The sequence below is a fragment of the Anopheles stephensi genome, chromosome 2 (assembly GCF_013141755.1).
Source record: "Anopheles stephensi strain Indian chromosome 2, UCI_ANSTEP_V1.0, whole genome shotgun sequence".
NCBI classification, from domain to species: domain Eukaryota; kingdom Metazoa; phylum Arthropoda; class Insecta; order Diptera; family Culicidae; genus Anopheles; species Anopheles stephensi.
Window position 1 is genome coordinate 89665395 of NC_050202.1, and position 17852 is coordinate 89683246.

The following is a 17852-nucleotide window of genomic DNA, read 5'->3' on the forward strand; positions in this document are numbered from 1 at the left end:
TTTTGTGCGTGCGATTTTAATAAAACTGAAAATTAATAACATTGATAGCATCGTTTCATCACCTCCAGCCACCTTTAACGCTTCGTTCGGAAACAGTTAATCTTTCGTCCGGACACAACCAGGTAAGGTCAAAATTAATGGTTTCTTAACAATGTATCCTAATTTAACCGCTGTTCACCATACTGTAAACGAGATGCTTTCGTTTCGATAAGCAAACTCCAATTAGTTTTACCTGCGGCGTCCGGATAGCCCCAAAAAAGGATAGCTCGGCTCTATCCCCGGTGTGCCAGGTATCGGGTACGGTGCCGCTATCTCATTCCGGCGCACAAACAGCCCGGGGAAGACATTGTCGACAATTTTGGCATCTTCATTCACGCTTCACCATGGTGGTGGTGCTCAAGCTGCCGAGCGCTTCATAATTTAGCTGACATGTCCGGGAACGGGGTCTGGGTCCCACACCCAGAAGCCCGAGTGTTGCAAAATTAATTCAACCTTCCGTCCGATGTCGCTGTCAGCAAAAGTGGCTCAAATTAGGGTCACACAGCAACGGGATGGATGATTTCACGCACACGCAAACGTTTTTTAATATCAACCCCGGGGTTTACCTATACGCTCCCATCGCGCTTACATGCGGACACGTAACGATGCTTTGATTGGCTTTCAAGTTCATGTTAATTTGAACACAGCGCACAAAGCACAGAGCACCCCCACTCCGAACCAGCAGTGTGTGAGGATTGTTTTAATAAACCACAAACAGCGACACCGTCCGTACTGGGTACCATCTATCGCATCTGTACTGGGCACCGGCACTGCGAAGGATCACTTTTTATTTCCACTGTCATCGGAGGTGGAACAACCCGGAGCAACACATGCCAGTACATGCTGCAACATGCGCACGAGTCGGGTCCATCGTCAGTCTACACTGATTTTCACCACCTTGGGTGCCTTTAAGGGAAGCAAGGGAGTAAATCTTAAAGCAGACATCCTGTACACTGCCGCCGACCGTCTAATGGGTGCTGTGGATTGCGTACGTGGTATGGCATGGATGGCGCGGTGTAAAACAATAAAGTTGCGGCTGCTTTCAGTATTGCCGTTGATTACTTTCCACCATAAAGTGAGACAAAGATATGGGTGGCAAACATAGCAGCTGCAAACCATTCCCAGGCTCTCGGAGTCGAGGAGGGGAGCGCAACAACTCTCGCAGTCATCAAACCGAACAGGTCGTATAATGGTCGTCGTTTTGGCAGGACCGAAGACGGAGCTTTTGGGTGGGTGGCGTACGGAGACTGCGAGCCTGTGTTGAAGCAGAATGGGTTTTGAATGGGTTCGAATGGTTCTTTATTGGGATGCTGGATGTCTGACGTACGTATACGGCGCTCGTATACAGCGCCCGTGTGCATCCAAGCACCATTGTGTGAGGTGTTTGTTAATTTGTACAATGACACTACACCGACACCGATCTGTTACTTCCTTTTGATTTACCATGACAACGTGAAGAGGTGCCACAGTACACTTTAATGTTTGCACCTTGGGAGCTGGCGTTGAAAATGCACGCAAGACAGTGGAGCACTTTTGACTGTGTCGTCTAAATGGTATGTGCTATAAATTCAGGTCTACAAGCATGCACTTGCTTGAATGAAACTGGAAGCATTTCTGTACAGAATATCGAACGCTGGGTTGTATTTTCAAAGTCGCGTGCCTTGGTCCACACTCTAACCTGTAGTCTAGGATTATTAATTAGATATATTCAGAGAAAGGTTGTCGGCGTCTCACGGCCGAGGTTGCATTAGCTGATTATGCAAATAAAGGTTCAAATAAGAGAAGAATGTCAGAAATGTTGTGATAGCAACAGATGTGCCAGGCTATTTTCACCATTGCAAGGGCTGACAATAGCAACTGTCTTTTCTGACAGACTAGCAACTTCCCATCACGCGGATACATCTTAGTATCCTTTGACTGGTTCCTTTCGAGTCAACTGTCTAAAGCTTGCGCTAATCGGTCTAGCTTAATAAAATTATTTTTCTGTTGTTCTGGTAAACTCATCCTTGTTATTTGTGCAAATTACTCTGCCCAACAAGAAATGGGCAAAGGTTTTAACACAGAGCGAAATAGGAGCATCTAGCTCAGGTAGGCTTTCAACTCACTAAATTGAGTCTGTGAGCTTGAGACTTTGCTCGCCAATAGAGACAACTGAAAAAGTCGACTTCATGCTGGTGAGGTTTTGTCATAACTTGAAGATGACTTCATTTGAATCCTTGAGCTTGCGGACAAGTTCCAACTAATGAGAGGTTTTGTTGGGTCTGTTTCAAACTATTCTGTTATTCAAGAATTCTTGAACTACTTCTTAATTGATCACTAGAAAAAAGGCCCTTCAATCCAGCACACCTAAAATAAATTTAAAACACATTGCTAGTAAAAAGCTCATAAAATATTACTTAAGTGTGGAAGGAATCTCTAGAAACTCTTGAAAACAAAGCTCTCACGGGATATTTGCCCATTTCCCTTCGTCATGCATTGCTATACGCCTCACCTACACTTGACGTAAAGCAATTTAATAGCACTTTCCATCAAAATCCGCCCGTCAAAATTTCAGTCGGCATTGTACCAGCAATCTGAACCAGTTTGCCACAGATCGACTATAATAACACGTATATGATGGCGCTGGTTGTTCCACTCGAAACCCCATTTTCTGTACCGGATTTTCGTACACTCACACTCTTGATTCTGGCGTTCCGAGGCACAGGGCGTGCCCGTTTTGCAGCTAGCCCCAAAAGAATTTCCCGGCGTAAATGTGTCACGACAACTTCCGTCAAGCGGTGTGTCGTGTTTCGAGCGGGTTTCCGGCGACGGCAGCCTCGCGCTAACCAACCGGTTGGCATATGTTTTCATTTCCATGACACTTGCAAGGATTCCACCAGTAATTCTGCGGCCACTCCACCCCATCCCGGTAGTGTGTGTGTTTGTGTGTGTGTGTGTGTGTGTGTGTGTGTGTGTGTGTGTGTGTGTAACTTTTTGCGGGCCAAGGATCGTGGTGGAAAATTCTTTCGCCCGCAGCCAAACCAAACGCAGATTGAAATCGACGTTGTGGAGATGGGTGAGCTGATGGTATTGAATGTTGCCTTCAACAGTCGGCAGTATACCTCGCGAAGAAACCTCACACACGATCGCAGATGTAAAGAACCGTCCTCGGATTGGATTTATGTCGTCACCGCCGTGGTATTGAAGCTGGCGAAACGATTTCTCTCAAATCCGGTTGCAAGACGAACCCATAATAACACCAGCCCAGCTCCTTTTACGTCCCAAACCGGGGGTTTTTCATCGCAAAATGCGACCCAATTTGTTGGTTAGTGTGTGTGTGTGTGTGTGTGGCGGTGAAGGAAATCAAAGAAAATTATGTGCCCCAGGTGAAGTGGCATTCTTGTGGCGGTTTGGGGTGTGGGAACATTTCCAATCGGCGAGAATTATACAGCCTCAGGGGCCACGAGAATTATTTGCAGCGATCGTAAATGTTTCACGCCATTCCAGCTTCCTTCACGCTCACGTGTTGGTGTGTGTGTGTGTGTTGATTTTTTATCTTATTTCCGGTTAAACTATTCACAGCTTTAGGCTGTGACAAGCCCGGGGGCATGTTGTGTACCGATGAAATCAACAGGATTTTAGTCGCGGGCTTTTATTCCAAAGAACGACTGCTTCGATTGAGTCATGTCGGCCGGGCAGAACTTATGCTGTTGTTTCCTTCATCCGGAGCATACCGAATCGAACGCTCTAATCCGGCCACGAGTGTGTAGCGGAAACCCATACAAGTGACAATAATCCTTCGGGCTATTGGAAACTGGTTTTCGGGTACACAACACACAGCCAGCCGAACAAAACGCACCGTGTAGGATGCTGAGATGGGCTTACATTAATTTTGTTTCCTTTCAAGGCATGTGCTGTGTGTTGCGTTACTTCCCCCTTCCTTCCCCGTTAAGAACTCCAATGCAGAGAAATAAAAGGTGCGTTCATTAGGGTAAAACGAGTGCCATACATCTTCATCGGGCTGGGCGAAGGAGGGTTTCAGTAGTTATTGATGGTGAGATTTTATTTTAATTAAGAGCAACTCCACTCCGTGCTACAACACACGCGCCATGTTACAAATGTTAGCTCTTTTGTGCGAAAATGGTATCACATATAATACCGCTGCTTTAGAAACTCGCCCCGAAAGCCGCTTAGCGTATGGGTCCAAATGGTACTCGGAGCAAACGGAGTTTAACTAACTTTGCTAAGCAAATACCACGTGCCTACGGGCACTGCGAGACTTCGGATTACATTTTTTTTGTGTACGAGTTCGTCTAATGCTGATTGCTTTGAAAGAAAGAAGCGAAACCGACAACTACTTACATCTACTGTGATGCCTGAGACTGGGAAGGTACGGGCCGGCGGTGATTCCTTCGGGACGTAACGGTAGAACTCTTCCCCTTCAAAGTACCATCGAACGGAGTAAAGTGTTGCCTGTTCGAAAATAATGAAAAAGATGTGTGTTAGGACGAATTGTATCTGACAATCGAGGCAGATGATATAAGAAAAATTGTAGATCTATAACCAAAAATTTTAAAGTTCGTTGCCAGAAAAATAAATTGATATTCAAATATTCATCTTTTGCCTTCCAAGTGCCAAATCTAATGAAATCGGACTGCCATAAAGATTAGCTGCTCTCCAAATCGTCTGACTCACCTTTTCCAGTTCGAATTGACACGATAGGGTCGCCGCATTGCCCATAATGACCGCCTCCGGGACGAATATTTTCAGATCTTTCAGGCTGCAAACTGCAACGGGAAGGCAAAGGAAAGAGAAGAGGAATCGGAATCAGTTTCAAAATGTTGTTTTGATACCTAGTACCAGAGTCGTTGAACTGACTGCTGGCCGGTCTGGTTCGGGGTCTGTTCCGGAATGGTCGCTGATAAGCGCGTTCGTTTTGGGCACTTTGGGTACGTGGTATACGCAAACGATGCTATTACTCGTTATCAAACTACCCAGCTGTGTGATGGTACAATCTCGCTTTAGGATGCAATCATGGACGCGAGGCCACTGGAACGCTGCAACTGCAGCGCGTAAAATCGACTATTAAAGCACGCTAAAGGATGCTGGAGTGTATGTTACAGAGATAGAGCGATAGGGCGAAAGGAGAGTTTCTCAGAAAGTCCTGACCAACGGAGCTGGGAGCTTTTGTTGAAGAAGTGTAAGTTTTCCGGCAAGACACTCCGGTGCAAAGCGCAATCGGTAAATGCAAATGCACTGCTGAATGACCGGCCCGTAAGACCAAAGCCAAACCGTATCCGTTCCGACGGAAATTACTTGAAGCCTTTCGAAGTCGAAAGTGTGATCCCATAACTTCCTGCTCTGGTTCCCTTTCTACCTCTTTCTCTCACAATCCTCTCCAGAGAAACGGTGAGGGAGTGTGTATGTGTGTTTGTGTCGATTAGCATTTAGCCAGGGAAAGGCAAACGATTGCCCAGAGCCGTCCCCCGTTACGCTTCTATTTATCTTCTACGGCATGCAAATACATGCTGCCCATGATATGGCCATATGGCATTCATCGTCTTGAAACCCATAACTCATCCACCGGAGTCGACGACGACGTTACCGATCCGGTAAACGGTGACCGAAACACCGGTGAACATTGGTGCGACCTCTTCCGGTGAGATCAGACCAGGGCGACCAGACTTAAGACTTTAAGGGAACCCCCGGGGAAACTGAGCTGCGGAAAGAGGGTATGAAATTGCTTCAGGTTATTGTTTCTTCGGAGTGATGAAACTTTTGAACTATGCTCGGTGTGTTTGCGCCGGACAAGACAGGAAAACCTCGGGGACATTCGAACGCTGGCCGGAGTGAGCATGGAGTGTTTCACAAATCAAAAACTTTCACACCGTACCGGTCCCAACCTCGAAAAGACAATCTCGAATTGATTGTTTCTGAAATTATTGTACGCTTTTGATCCGGAGCGTGTGGAGTTGCTCGACTTGCTACAGAGTAAATTGCACACCACATGCAGTCTGTTGCATTGTGCCGCTCCGGAGTGTTGCATTTAATTTATTCGCCCTCGGCAGGAGCGTAGAACGGGGAAGAAATGACTGCGGTGGGAATTTATGTTCGTTTCCTAGCTCACGGAGCTGGCGATTCGTCTATACGAGTGAGTGGTAGAAAATCGATAATGGTCCCGGAAGATGGTCACCATTGTGTCTTGCTTGCAGCAGCCTTTGCTAGAGCTTCTAATCGCTTGAAAGGATCAGAACCATTATAAAGAACCATCGGGATGGGATGAAATTGAATAATGATAGTCTCCTCCATCCGGGCCCCGGTGTCTGTCAGAAGCCTCTTAAGACCCATTAAAGCACGATAAAACATGCGATGAAGGAGCACAGTTTCTATCGCTGAAACCGGCACTATGTAAGAGCATACATCATCGACAGATTTAAAGTCATTCCTGTAGCTTCCAACCAGAGACACTCAAAGACCGCCATTATCAATGCCGGATACGGATTGCTGTGTCTGTGTATGGTTTTCGTTTCATTTACACCTGTTTTCGTTTGCCAGCGGGCACCTTCACGATTATCGCTACTGCACCGCCTCAACCAGCTGATACGAACTGCAGGGAGCAAACCGGGTATAAAAAGCGCCGACTCGCCTCAGCCGAGCGCATCGTTCTCGTTCAGCCGACATGAAGGGGATCACTGTGGTAGCTTTGGTCAGCCTCGCGGCACTAGCCGCTGGGTACGTCGTTGTACCGGAGGAGAAAATAACGTACGCGGACAAAGACTTCCTGGTGAAGCAGAAACAGATGCTGGAAGTGTTCCAGCACATCCACCAGCACGAGGTACACACTGAGCTGTGGGAGGTGTCGAAGGCGTACGACATCGAGCAGCACTACGACCAGTACAGTAATGTGGAAGCGGTGAAGGAGTTCGTGATGCTGTACAAGCACGGATTGCTTCCGTTCGACGAGATCTTCAGCGTGTTCGACGATCACCACCGGGAGCAGGCGATCGCACTGTTCCACGTGTTCTACTACGCGAAGGACTGGGACACGTTCTACAAGTCAGTCGTTTGGGCCCGATTCCACGTGAACGAGGGAATGTTCGTGTACGCCGTCACCGTGGCCGTGCTGCATCGCAAGGATCTGGCCGGACTGGAGCTTCCAGCCCCGTACGAGATCTATCCGTACTACTTCTTCAACACGGAGGTCGTCCAGAAAGCGGCCCAGTACAAGATGCAGGGCTTCAGCGGTGTGAAGAAGGTGGACGATGTGTACACCGTGGTCATCCCGACGAACTACACCGGCTGGTATGTGCACACGAACGTCGATCAGAAGGTGTCGTACTTCACGGAGGACATTGGACTGAACACGTATTACTACTACTTCCACGCGGACTATCCGTTCTGGATGGGCGGCAAGGAGTACGGTCTGTACAAGGATCGCCGTGGAGAGTTCTATCTGTACAAGCACCAACAACTGCTCGCTCGCTACTATCTCGAGCGTCTGTCGAACGATCTCGGCACGATTCCGGAGTTCTCTTGGTTCAAACCGATCGTCACCGGATACTACCCGAACATGCACTACTACAACGGTGTTAGCTTCCCGTCCCGAGACAACTACTACGAAGTGAACACGCCCGAGCACTACCAGGACATTGAGGACGTCGTCGAGTATGAGCATCGCATCCGCGAGGCGATCGATCTCGGCTACATTGTGTTGCCCGACGGACGTCACGTTGATCTCACCAAGCCCGAGTCGGTGGAGTATCTGGGCAATCTGGTGCAGGCCAATCCGGACAGTGTGAACAGCCGGTTCTACAAGTACGTCGGATGGTTCGCCCGCATCCTGCTCGGCGGATCGATCGAGCACTTCGAAAACCACAAGGTGCTGCCGGGAGTGCTCGAGCACTACGAAACATCTCTGCGCGATCCGATGTTCTACCAGCTGTACAAGCGCATCGTCCAGTGGTACTGGGAGTTCAAGGACCATCTGAAACCGTACACCAAGGAGGAGCTGGCATTCGGTGGGCTGAAGGTCGACGCGGTAACGGTGGACAAGCTGGTGACGTACTTCGATCGTTCCGATGCGGACATTACCAACGCGGTCGACGTGGAGGTGTTCGACGAGTCCTCCATGAAGGCGGGCGAGTTGAAGAAGTTCGGCAAGATCGCTCACTACCAGGGTGAGGACTTTGTTATCAAGGCTCGCCAGTGGCGTCTGAACCACATGCCGTTCAGCGTGGAGTACAACGTGTACGCCGAGAAGGATGTCAAGGGTATTGTGCGTATGTACCTCGGCCCGAAGTACGATCAGTACGGACACGTGTACGGAGTGAATGAGAACCGGGAAAACTTTGTGCTGCTCGATAAGTTCGAGTGGGAATTCAAGCAGGGCAAGAATGTGTTTGTCCGCGAGTCGACCAAGTTCCCGATGTACGTGCAGGACCGCACGCCGTACTTCGAGCTGTACAAGTGGGTGATGGATGCGTACAATGGTAAGCGTCAGTTCCCGCTCGACATGACCGAGGCACACTGTGGATTCCCGTCGCGCCTGATGCTCCCCAAGGGCAAGAAGGGAGGCATGCCGTTCCAGCTGTTCTTCATCGTCTCGCCCTACCATGCTCCGGCCGTTCCGCAGCACGAAGGATACGACTACACGCTCAACTGTGGCGTTGCTTCCGGCGCCCGGTTCATCGACTCGCTGCCGTTCGGCTATCCGTTCGATCGTCCGATCGACGAGAAGGTTTGGTTCACGCCCAACATGTACTACCTCGACGCGACCATCTACCACAAGAAGGAGGCTGAGATTAACGCCGTCCACTAGTGTGGGGATTGTGTGGGATTAAACGACGAATAAAACGATTTTTAAACACTATGTGAGACGATTTCGTAGAGTACCGAGATGAAGTTTTGTTTGATTTTGTTACTGCTTGAGATTTCCCGGAACGTAGGTTTTTCGTGTCTACTGACAGGGCTATGTAAACGAAATGTTTGCCTAACCATATCGCGACAAAGTTACACACTCAACTGGAAATGGCCTTGGTGTTTGCAGAGAGTCGCACTTCTGGGGGGAATCCAACGTAGCATGTAGATGTTGCTGACGGCGACAAAGACCTACCACCGAGCCCGAAACATTTCAACATAATTTTTGAAACGCCTCAGCAAACTTAATCCACAGCGAGGGGAACCATCCATCCGCAATTCGACCGAAACATGCACAAACTCAACACAGGCTGGCTGTGCAATTTCAATTAAAAGTAATGAAACTGCGATGCAGAAAGCGTGCCACGTACATATGCCACGTTAGGCATCAGTCCTCTGTTCACTGTTGAAGTGTTGCGGGGAAGACAAAAATATTATTTAAAATGTTGTACACATCAACAAGGCACATCCGTTGAGTAAACCTAGCGCTGCAGAACATGGTTTCGCTCGTGACATTGTCGCTAACCAGCGGAATGATGGGCGATGACTGGAGTGTTTCTGTGTCACTACGTACAAGGTTAGTAAAGAAGTTTACTTTTCCTTCGAAGAATTCGAGAATACTTGCTAACTGGTGCTGGGAGGATCACTGTCGAGCAAGTAAAATTGTTTTCAGCGTCATATTGTTTTTAAACTGTCAGGTCAAGTACCAACTCTGCCGCTACCGGTTAGCAGCAAATTATCCATCATTATCGTATCATCATCATTTGCGCAACATACCATTATTATGCGTTCAGGATTCCACTCTCAATTGGTGGTGTTATTTACAGCTGGCGATTGCCTATGAGGCGTTTGTGTTTTTTTATTCTTTGTAGTGTTTTTGTCTCAAAAATAGGTCCAGGATCAGGTTAAACGTGATAATTCAGCAGTACACAAAGTTCAGTAACTTACCATTTGAAATCATTTCAGCTAATGCGATAAAGCAGATCAAGAGCGAACTTAACCATCCGTAACCAAGTTTCCTGCGCTTCGACATTGTGTATTGGAGTTTCCTGAAAATGGAAAAGTTACGAAAGTTGATAAAACATTAGTTAGATGAATACATTTCACATCTATTGAACATCTTTCTGCTAAAACGCGCGCACTCCTAAAAGTATGCAATGAATACTAATCTTGAAATTGATTTAATTGGGAAATTGTCAGAGACTTTAATAGCATACTTTTAGGCGTAACGCAATGGAAGTATTTTAGTTTGAATTGTGGGGAGTTATAACCGTGCTAATGATTAATTTTTATGGTTTATAAGCTTGAAACTAGAAAAAAGACATGTGAAATAATATTCATAGACATTCCTTCAAGTTTAGTTACATCCCTCACACACGCAACCATCAATCTTGACGATGTTTCCTGGACCGCTTTTTTCCTTCCAGCTCTGTAACATCATCGATCGGTGCTAATTTTATGAACGCATAAAACACTCTTCGCACAAACGAAACCACACACCGAAAACCATAACAAACGGGGTAAAAAGCATTCCGTCTAACTACGAAAAAAAAAACCCTTCCGTACGACAACTGGACAAACTTGTTGTTGTTGTTCGCATCGAGTAAAAACTATAGTTTCCCCAACAAATCGTCCCAGCCTTTTGTTCCTTCACTCGTTCGCCTTAAACAGGAGGATAAATTGTGTGCAACAACAGCAAAAAACAGACATAGCCGGTCTACACACCCACCCATGATTTTTCTCCACAGGGAGAGCAAAAAAAACCGGAGCACCGGAGTGGAAACCAACCGTAACAAAGGAAGGTGAAAAGTTTCGAACGGAATAATTTGATGATAACCTTCCGGTTGAGATGGGAGGCAAAAAAAAAGGTGAAATTATGCAAATTTATTCCAGTACAACTGCGGTAGTAGCTGCTACTGCCATCACTACTACTACTACCAGGGCACCCGACTTCCTTGCCTCCTGAGGTCCTCAAACTTCGGCAGAGCAAGAGTTTTTATCCCGGATTGGTAACGCTGGGTGGGATATCTGGTTCGAGTGGCCAGTACAGAAACACCGAGGAGGAGTAACATCCATCCGTTTGTTTTCAGGAGTTTTTTTTTCCTCCCGGTGAGCACCAACGTCAGAGCATCATCACCCAGCTCCGGACACCCCGGGGACGCCGACAGGGGAGGGAGTTGCTTCCTTCATTTGGCGTTGGGCAAAGGATTTTTAGTGAGGCGTAGTGAGATGAAGTTTTTCTCTTTGTACAACAGTCATGATTTTCCCACCTCCACCATCCGCAACCGGGTTTTGCTGACTACGCTTTCCCATGGACCCGCGCTGGATGGGGCGCACTCGATGGTGAGTACATCTCATTCGTCTTCCATTGCTAACTACCCAGCACAGGGTAGCTGGTGCGGTGGGACGTCAAACCGGGACGGCGATATTGTTGAAAGAACGTCAACACCGAGACGAGTCATCGTCACTGCTGGCAAAGCTGTTTAATCATCGTTTTAAGCACAAAAGTTGTGTAAATGAGATTCTCAAAAAGCTGGAAATGATTGATGTTTGTTTTCGGTTCAACTTTCCCAACGTGTTCTCTGCCTTGTTTCCGTGTTTTTTCCTCTTCTCTGTCTTTTATAGCAAACTGCAGCACCTCCAACATCACAGCCTATCAAAAATGATGGAGGTGCTCTCTAGACAGCCAGTTTACCCGGTACAATTCAAACGGGTTAACTTACCATGGCAAGTACTCAAGACAAATCTCTCGGCTGACTTGGCATGTGAAACATGTTCACCTTACTGTCCCTGTTCGATTTAGTAAGACTGGGTGAGAATAAATCAACAATCTTCTAGCTCACTGTCCAATTGCTATAAAATAGATAAAGTTTTAAACACTTTATAAGACTACGGTTAAAATTAAATTTAACTTCGCTTTTCAAACTCTGGGAAAATCTGTTAAAAATTGAATAAGCTCAATTTAAACAGCCACAACGCTGGCTGTCTCACACACCCAGTGAAAGTCTCAAACTCAACGCTTTGAAGCTACATTTCCATTAACATTAATGGCCCAGAGTGCCACTTGCTGGACCATCCTCTCCAACAATGTGCACCATTTAATCGAAAACGTTGATAGCTGGAGCACACAACAGCAACAACAACAACAAAAACTCGGAAGCAAACTCTAAGCTGTCCAACAACGCACAATAACAGCCCCACGGCACCACAACACTGGCGGTGTGAATGGCAAAACATCCAACACAGATCTTACTATGCTGAAATTCCATTCCATTTCCCTTCCTACCAGCGGTGGTGGACGCTCGGCTTCTCTGCTTCCTACCAGCGGTGGTGGACGTGAAGAAGAGCATTTTAAATTGTTTACATTACCATTAAATCTAAATTATGTACAATTTATTGTTTTCAAGTGTTCCGCCTGATAGCTGCGACCATCGAAAGCGCCGTACCTGGGGTCGGTTGGCTGCTGCTGCTGTTCGAGCGATGGGCAGAGTACGGGGGTTTTTGTATTAAACTGTCCAACCTCAACGAATCTGCTTTAGGAGTGGATCGAGCGACGACTAACGACAGTCATGGCGACGAAAGCAAAACGGAGAATGATTTAATGCGACTGTCAAAATTTACATACGCCAGGTGATCGTCTGAAAGGAAATTGAAATGCCACTATGGGTAACGCTGAGCATCGGTTGTTACAGTTTCAATATCCAATACTAATAGTGGCCTTTTTACAGAATTTGCAGGATGCAGCTAGGGTCACTGTAGTGTGCATCGGTCTGTGTAGAGTGCGGTGTAAAAGTGCATGTGTTGTCCAATGTTTACATATATTATTGGATAAAGGGCGTAAAGCTTTCTACAAGCCAGTGAAATCATCAAAAAGAAGTTCCGTTAAACTCGAAATGAAATTATCAGCCTTTAGAATATGCAATTCGCCATACATGAAAACGTCAAGAAAACGTGAAACATGTCCTCTCAAAATTGACAATCTGAGAAAAAATGAGGAAATTCTTTTTGTAAATTTTGAGCTATATTTACAACTTCTATCGTGTTATAAGTAAATTGCAAACATATTTTTTCTTAATTTGTTATGAAGAGTTTAAGTTATGTCGAACGATGCATCAAACATATATTTTAAAAATAAATTAAAGTTTTTCTCTACTTTTCCACGATATTTTTATATTTATTCAGCTGTTGACTTAAACAATAAGGAGCGAAAAAAGGATTACACTCTGGATTACACTACTGTCTGCTGTAAAGCTAGAGAGCTTGATGCTCGGTTTGAATACGCCTAAAACTATGCAATGACTGCGTTTTAAGTCTGAATTAAAGAGCCGGCAACACCATCAAAGCCAAAGCAGCTTTGTACCTGCCCCATCTGCTATACGAAACATTCTTCAATCTATTTCGATCGCTTAATTTAGATAAACGCACCCCGTTTACAAGGATGATTTCCTTCCAAGGACTCGGCAATCTGTTCTAATCCGTCACTGAGACACTCTAGCCTGGCCCGGCTAAACCATCGTTCGCTTCACAACAAAAATAGAACCATCTTCACTTTGTAGTCAGTCAAACCTGCCGGCTAGTTGACAGATTTGGCAACACTGCACCATCACCCGAGCCCGGGTGAAACAACTTCACCAGCCGAAGCGTACAGTAAAACCCGGGCACTGCACGTGGCACCGAAAGCTAGCGCCTAAGCTAAATAGACACGTTGAGTGCCACTACTTGGCACGGTTGAAAGCACTCCAGTGGTGCAAAACCTGTCCAGCCCACTTAATTGCCAGCGAGAAAACAAAGGACCCGCTTGTCGCGCCGGGCTAAGAGAGGCGGTATCTGGCGAAAAACTGCAACGAGAACCTGCGAGCCGGAAGCACCGTGTGCTGTGCTGTATTGTTGTGCGGAACTCCACATTTTTCGGCACCACCAAAGCATAAATGCAATCGGTACAAGAAAAGGAAGATTTAATGTTTCGATAGGATTAACTACGTTTGGTGCCACTTCCTCCTAGGTTCGCGGGTCGGCCGCCGGGCCGGTGTCCACGTGGAACGAAGGATGAAAAGAGTTGATCCTTTCATAGAGCGATTTACTCTGTTTTTACGAGGATTTTTTTGTTTTGCTTTTCCGTGCTGTTGTCCTATTTTTCATCTGCTTCTCCTCACTCACTAGGTCTCTCGCACTAGCTGTCCTATCGCTGGGCTGGTTGGACAGAGCAAATATTCCATTTATTCATGCTTCCCTCGTGGTGTGGCCACTTACGGAAAGCTTCCACAAGGAAGGACCCCATTCATTTATTGTTATCCTTTCCCCGGCGCACCCTGTGTGTGGTGTGGTGTGTTTTGTTTTTATTTTATTCTGTAAGTTTCGGTACCACGTACTGATCATGTCCCTTTCGACAGTGAAAAATTGTTTTCGGCGTATCGAAACGTTCCCCATCGGCCAACGAACAGTGGACGAAACAGATGCTCGTGGTGGTTAAAAATGGAGTTTGAGTTAAAACAAATCTCTTTATAAATGTGTATGTTTTTTTTTTCATAATTCAAATAGTTTTGTTATCTTAAGCGTGAGATGAAAAAAACCGGACCGAAAAAAAAAATGCATTACCGATTGATCTTAAAACAATCTATTTGGACGAATCATGCCATGGTGGATTTGTTTTGTGACCACGCTCGCAACAGCTCTTCCTTAATGCAATTGTTATGTTTTTTCCTTCGGGTTCCTTTTTCTTTACATCCCAACAAGCGATTATTGCACTTTTCATCTTCCTCCACCATGGCGCGGGAAAATGTTTGTGTAGGGCGCGAGAGTTGTTTGTGGTGCACAACACATTTTTCTTCACTTTTCCTGGAGCCGGCGTATCGTTGAGGCAGCAACTCCTCTCTTTCCCCTCGCAAACTTCTCCAAAAAAACACCGTACACTGTTTGTGTGTATGTGTAATATTTCCCGCACCCAAGTAAGGGCAACGACGGTGGACGATGTAGTTTTTTTTTTGTGTGTGTTGTACTTCATTTTGCATCAGCACAATCCAGCACGCTTGTTTCGCCGGACCAGCGCTTTTGTCTGGTGGCGAAAACGGTTTCGAGTCGATTGTTACCAAAGCAGCGCTATTATTTATGTTTTTATTTATTTTACGCCATATTTTTATCCATCCTCGATGGTCTCGGAGGTTTGGCGCTGGGGGTGGCTGCTGAAAGTCCATTGCATCAGCACCGGCAGGCAATCAGGAGATATATATATTTTCAAACAAAAAAGAATGGCAATAACCCACCCAAATCGGTACTGGTTCATTGGCTTCTCCCGCGCGCGTGTGTGTTTGTGTGTGGTAGAAGTGTAAGTGTGCAATCGTCCTTCATTGGCCGAACGAAGGAAAAAACTCTCCCTTTTGTGCTGTGATCTTCGCGACCGTACCGTGGCGCATGTTGGGTGAATGATGAGATGTTAACCCGGGGTGGACTTGCACATGTGGACTTGTTTATGTATGTTTCGAGTGCTTTGTTTTCCACCGCAAGCATGAAGCTGTGTGGTAACAAATCTGTCAATCACGCTGTTTGAATAGGGTAAGCAACGCTCTAAAAGGGTTCTGTTAATACGTATTGTTGATTTTATGCGCTTCGAATGAATTACGGTCAAGATATCGTTTTCAGATGTTTCATGCTTCCCTTTTAAAGAATAATCTTCGTTACGCTTAAAGCAAGAAACTACTTCGAGTCTTTTCGTTACTTCCAGCAGTGCATCACATATTGCATACATTTAGGCTTACACGTATGATTTTCTTTGAAAAGCCTTTAAAAGCAGACAACAAATAAATCCATTAAAACCTAAAAAAGCTTTTCGCTTTTTCAAAAAACATTTCTACTCAGTCGAAGTGAATACTCACATAAATTAATTAAAAAATTTCCATCAAAACCCTTCAGCTCGAATCGAATGTGGGATACGCGCTGGTGGCCACAGGCTTATCCCCATCAACCCATCTTCATCTGAAGCGATTGGGACCGGGTGAAGCTTTTCATTTATTTCCTCGTTTTACCACACACATACACCCACACTCACACACAGCGTGCACTGTGCCGGCTTTTGTCTTTTCGTATGAAAATATGAGTGTTCGCATTTACCGCGAGCCGAGTGCAATGCGGATGCTCGCATGTGCTCGGAGTTTATGTGGTTGGCCATGTCAGTGTCAGCCGTTTTCCTGATTGATTTCGGGCACGAAAGCCTGCCCGGGCTAATGATGAGATGTCATTTGGGATTACGGTAATCTGGTGGGATTATTAAAAATCAATTCCACGCTTCTCTTGAGACGCGTGAGACCAAAAAAGCAACGAGCAAAAGCTATTATTTTAAGGTCGAAGTTTTTATGTGGGGTATTTTTAAATAATATAAATGGAATACTAAAGCAATACGGCTAGGCCGTTTTTAAGGGAAAAAAGGCAAAATATTCAGTTTTTTTATTATTATGCTATCCGTATTGCCTAAATTTTGGCGTAAAAAATCAAATCTCAGAATTTTGAATTAAGAGAACAGGTTTTAAACTCAATTTTATGGTTATTTCTATGCTCTCAAACTCAATTATCAAAGTTTCAAAGAGGCGGATATTCGAACTTAGAACTGCACTTCCGGCTGGCAAAATACGCTTCCATTCACTCTCGCCACATTTGAGCGTTGTTTGATTTTCCAACCGTCACACACACACTCTCACACAAATACAGCCAAACGGACGGAACGTGCCTACCGGATGTGCGCTCACAACCCCGGCCAAAGGTTCGCCTCCGTAAGCTCCTAATAACGCCATAATTAGCTTCCCAGTGTTGCTCCGTCCCGGCCGGCCAGCCATGACCGATCACGAACGACGGATGATTGCGGTATTTTTCTGCCTCCGTGGCTTTATTTTATTTTCAAACGGGCGATTTATTATCATTCCTGATCCAATACGAGCAGTCGGCTGCACTCGGTCGGTCGCATGCTTTTCGCCATTGACTGAAGCGGTTCGTAGCCATAAAGCTAGCAACACGAAACGAACGCGATGAACTTAGGGGATGGACATTTTGCACAGTCCATCGCACAGCCGGCTTCGCACAATGTTTCCGATCGGAAAATGGGTCGGTCGTGATGGTGATGCCAGTCGTGACAGTCCAACAACACGTTCTGCAGCTGAATGGCCAACTATTAAATGTTGTCTGCTTGAAAAAATTGAGCTAGAAGATGAAGGAGTTGTCATTTATTTTATTGTTTTGTTACATATTTTGAAGAAATTATCTTTAAGTTTCAAATAAATTTTAATTGATCCACTCTTCCAAAGGTTTTACATTTTTAAAATTCAATTCACTACTTTAAATCAATCTTATGACCTTTCTTAAAAACCAAAAGAAAATAGCGTACCGGATGCCGTCTAATTCTCGTTAAATTACACCACCTTCAACCCAACTTTGCGTCCCCACCCAAAAAGCGTCACCCCGTTTAGGCAAACGATTCAAACGCCAAACAATACCATTTCGAATAGCGAGAAAACATTTCACACATGCACCAACAGCTCACACAAAAGGACCATGGATTAGGATTTCGCTGCCCAAAACCAGGGCAGGCAGGGCGGCATCATTTGCTGGCCGTTCCAGAACGCACCGACCACCACCACCACCACCATTTTGGCTTTGGTGCGCTCAGCCGGAACAGAAACGGAAGTGAAACTTTCGACGGCCGTCGCCTAGCCCACAAGACCACAATCGAGTACACGATTTATCGTCGACCGCCTCGACGTGATTTAATAGCAACAGGAAACAGGACGAAAGCACTTTGCCCAGCACAATTGTTGGAGCTTTGTTCCGTTTTTGGGGTCCGGGTTCTTTTTGCCTTCTTTAAATCGCAACAGCACACTTCCGGCTGTTACAGGTGGGAAGAATCAACAAATGAAATGAGTACACGAGCGGTGATG

General features: G+C 45.9%; 2 protein-coding genes across 7 annotated transcripts in view; one reads left to right on the forward strand and one right to left on the reverse strand.

Moving 5' to 3' along the window:
- The window catches only part of LOC118505235, a 184599-nt gene that overhangs the window by 8854 nt on the left and 157893 nt on the right, over positions 1-17852 (reverse strand). For all 6 annotated transcript variants that reach the window (XM_036040773.1, XM_036040771.1, XM_036040770.1 and 3 more), the window contains 3 exons: positions 9883-9983; positions 4714-4805; positions 4381-4491 (listed from right to left, as the gene is read on the reverse strand). In XM_036040773.1, the coding sequence (XP_035896666.1) occupies positions 4381-4491; positions 4714-4805; positions 9883-9983 (304 nt within the window). The remainder of the gene's footprint in view (positions 1-4380; positions 4492-4713; positions 4806-9882; positions 9984-17852) is intronic.
- Positions 6682-8915, forward strand: LOC118505183 (hexamerin-1.1-like). The gene has a single exon (XM_036040638.1). It carries the CDS (start codon positions 6698-6700, stop codon positions 8834-8836), a length of 2139 nt encoding a protein of 712 aa, XP_035896531.1. The 5' UTR covers positions 6682-6697; the 3' UTR covers positions 8837-8915.

Excerpts from the sequence above, each read along its gene's own strand:
- LOC118505183 (XM_036040638.1), top strand. The coding sequence starts at position 6,698 with ATGAAGGGGATCACTGTGGTAGCTTTGGTCAGCCTCGCGGCACTAGCC.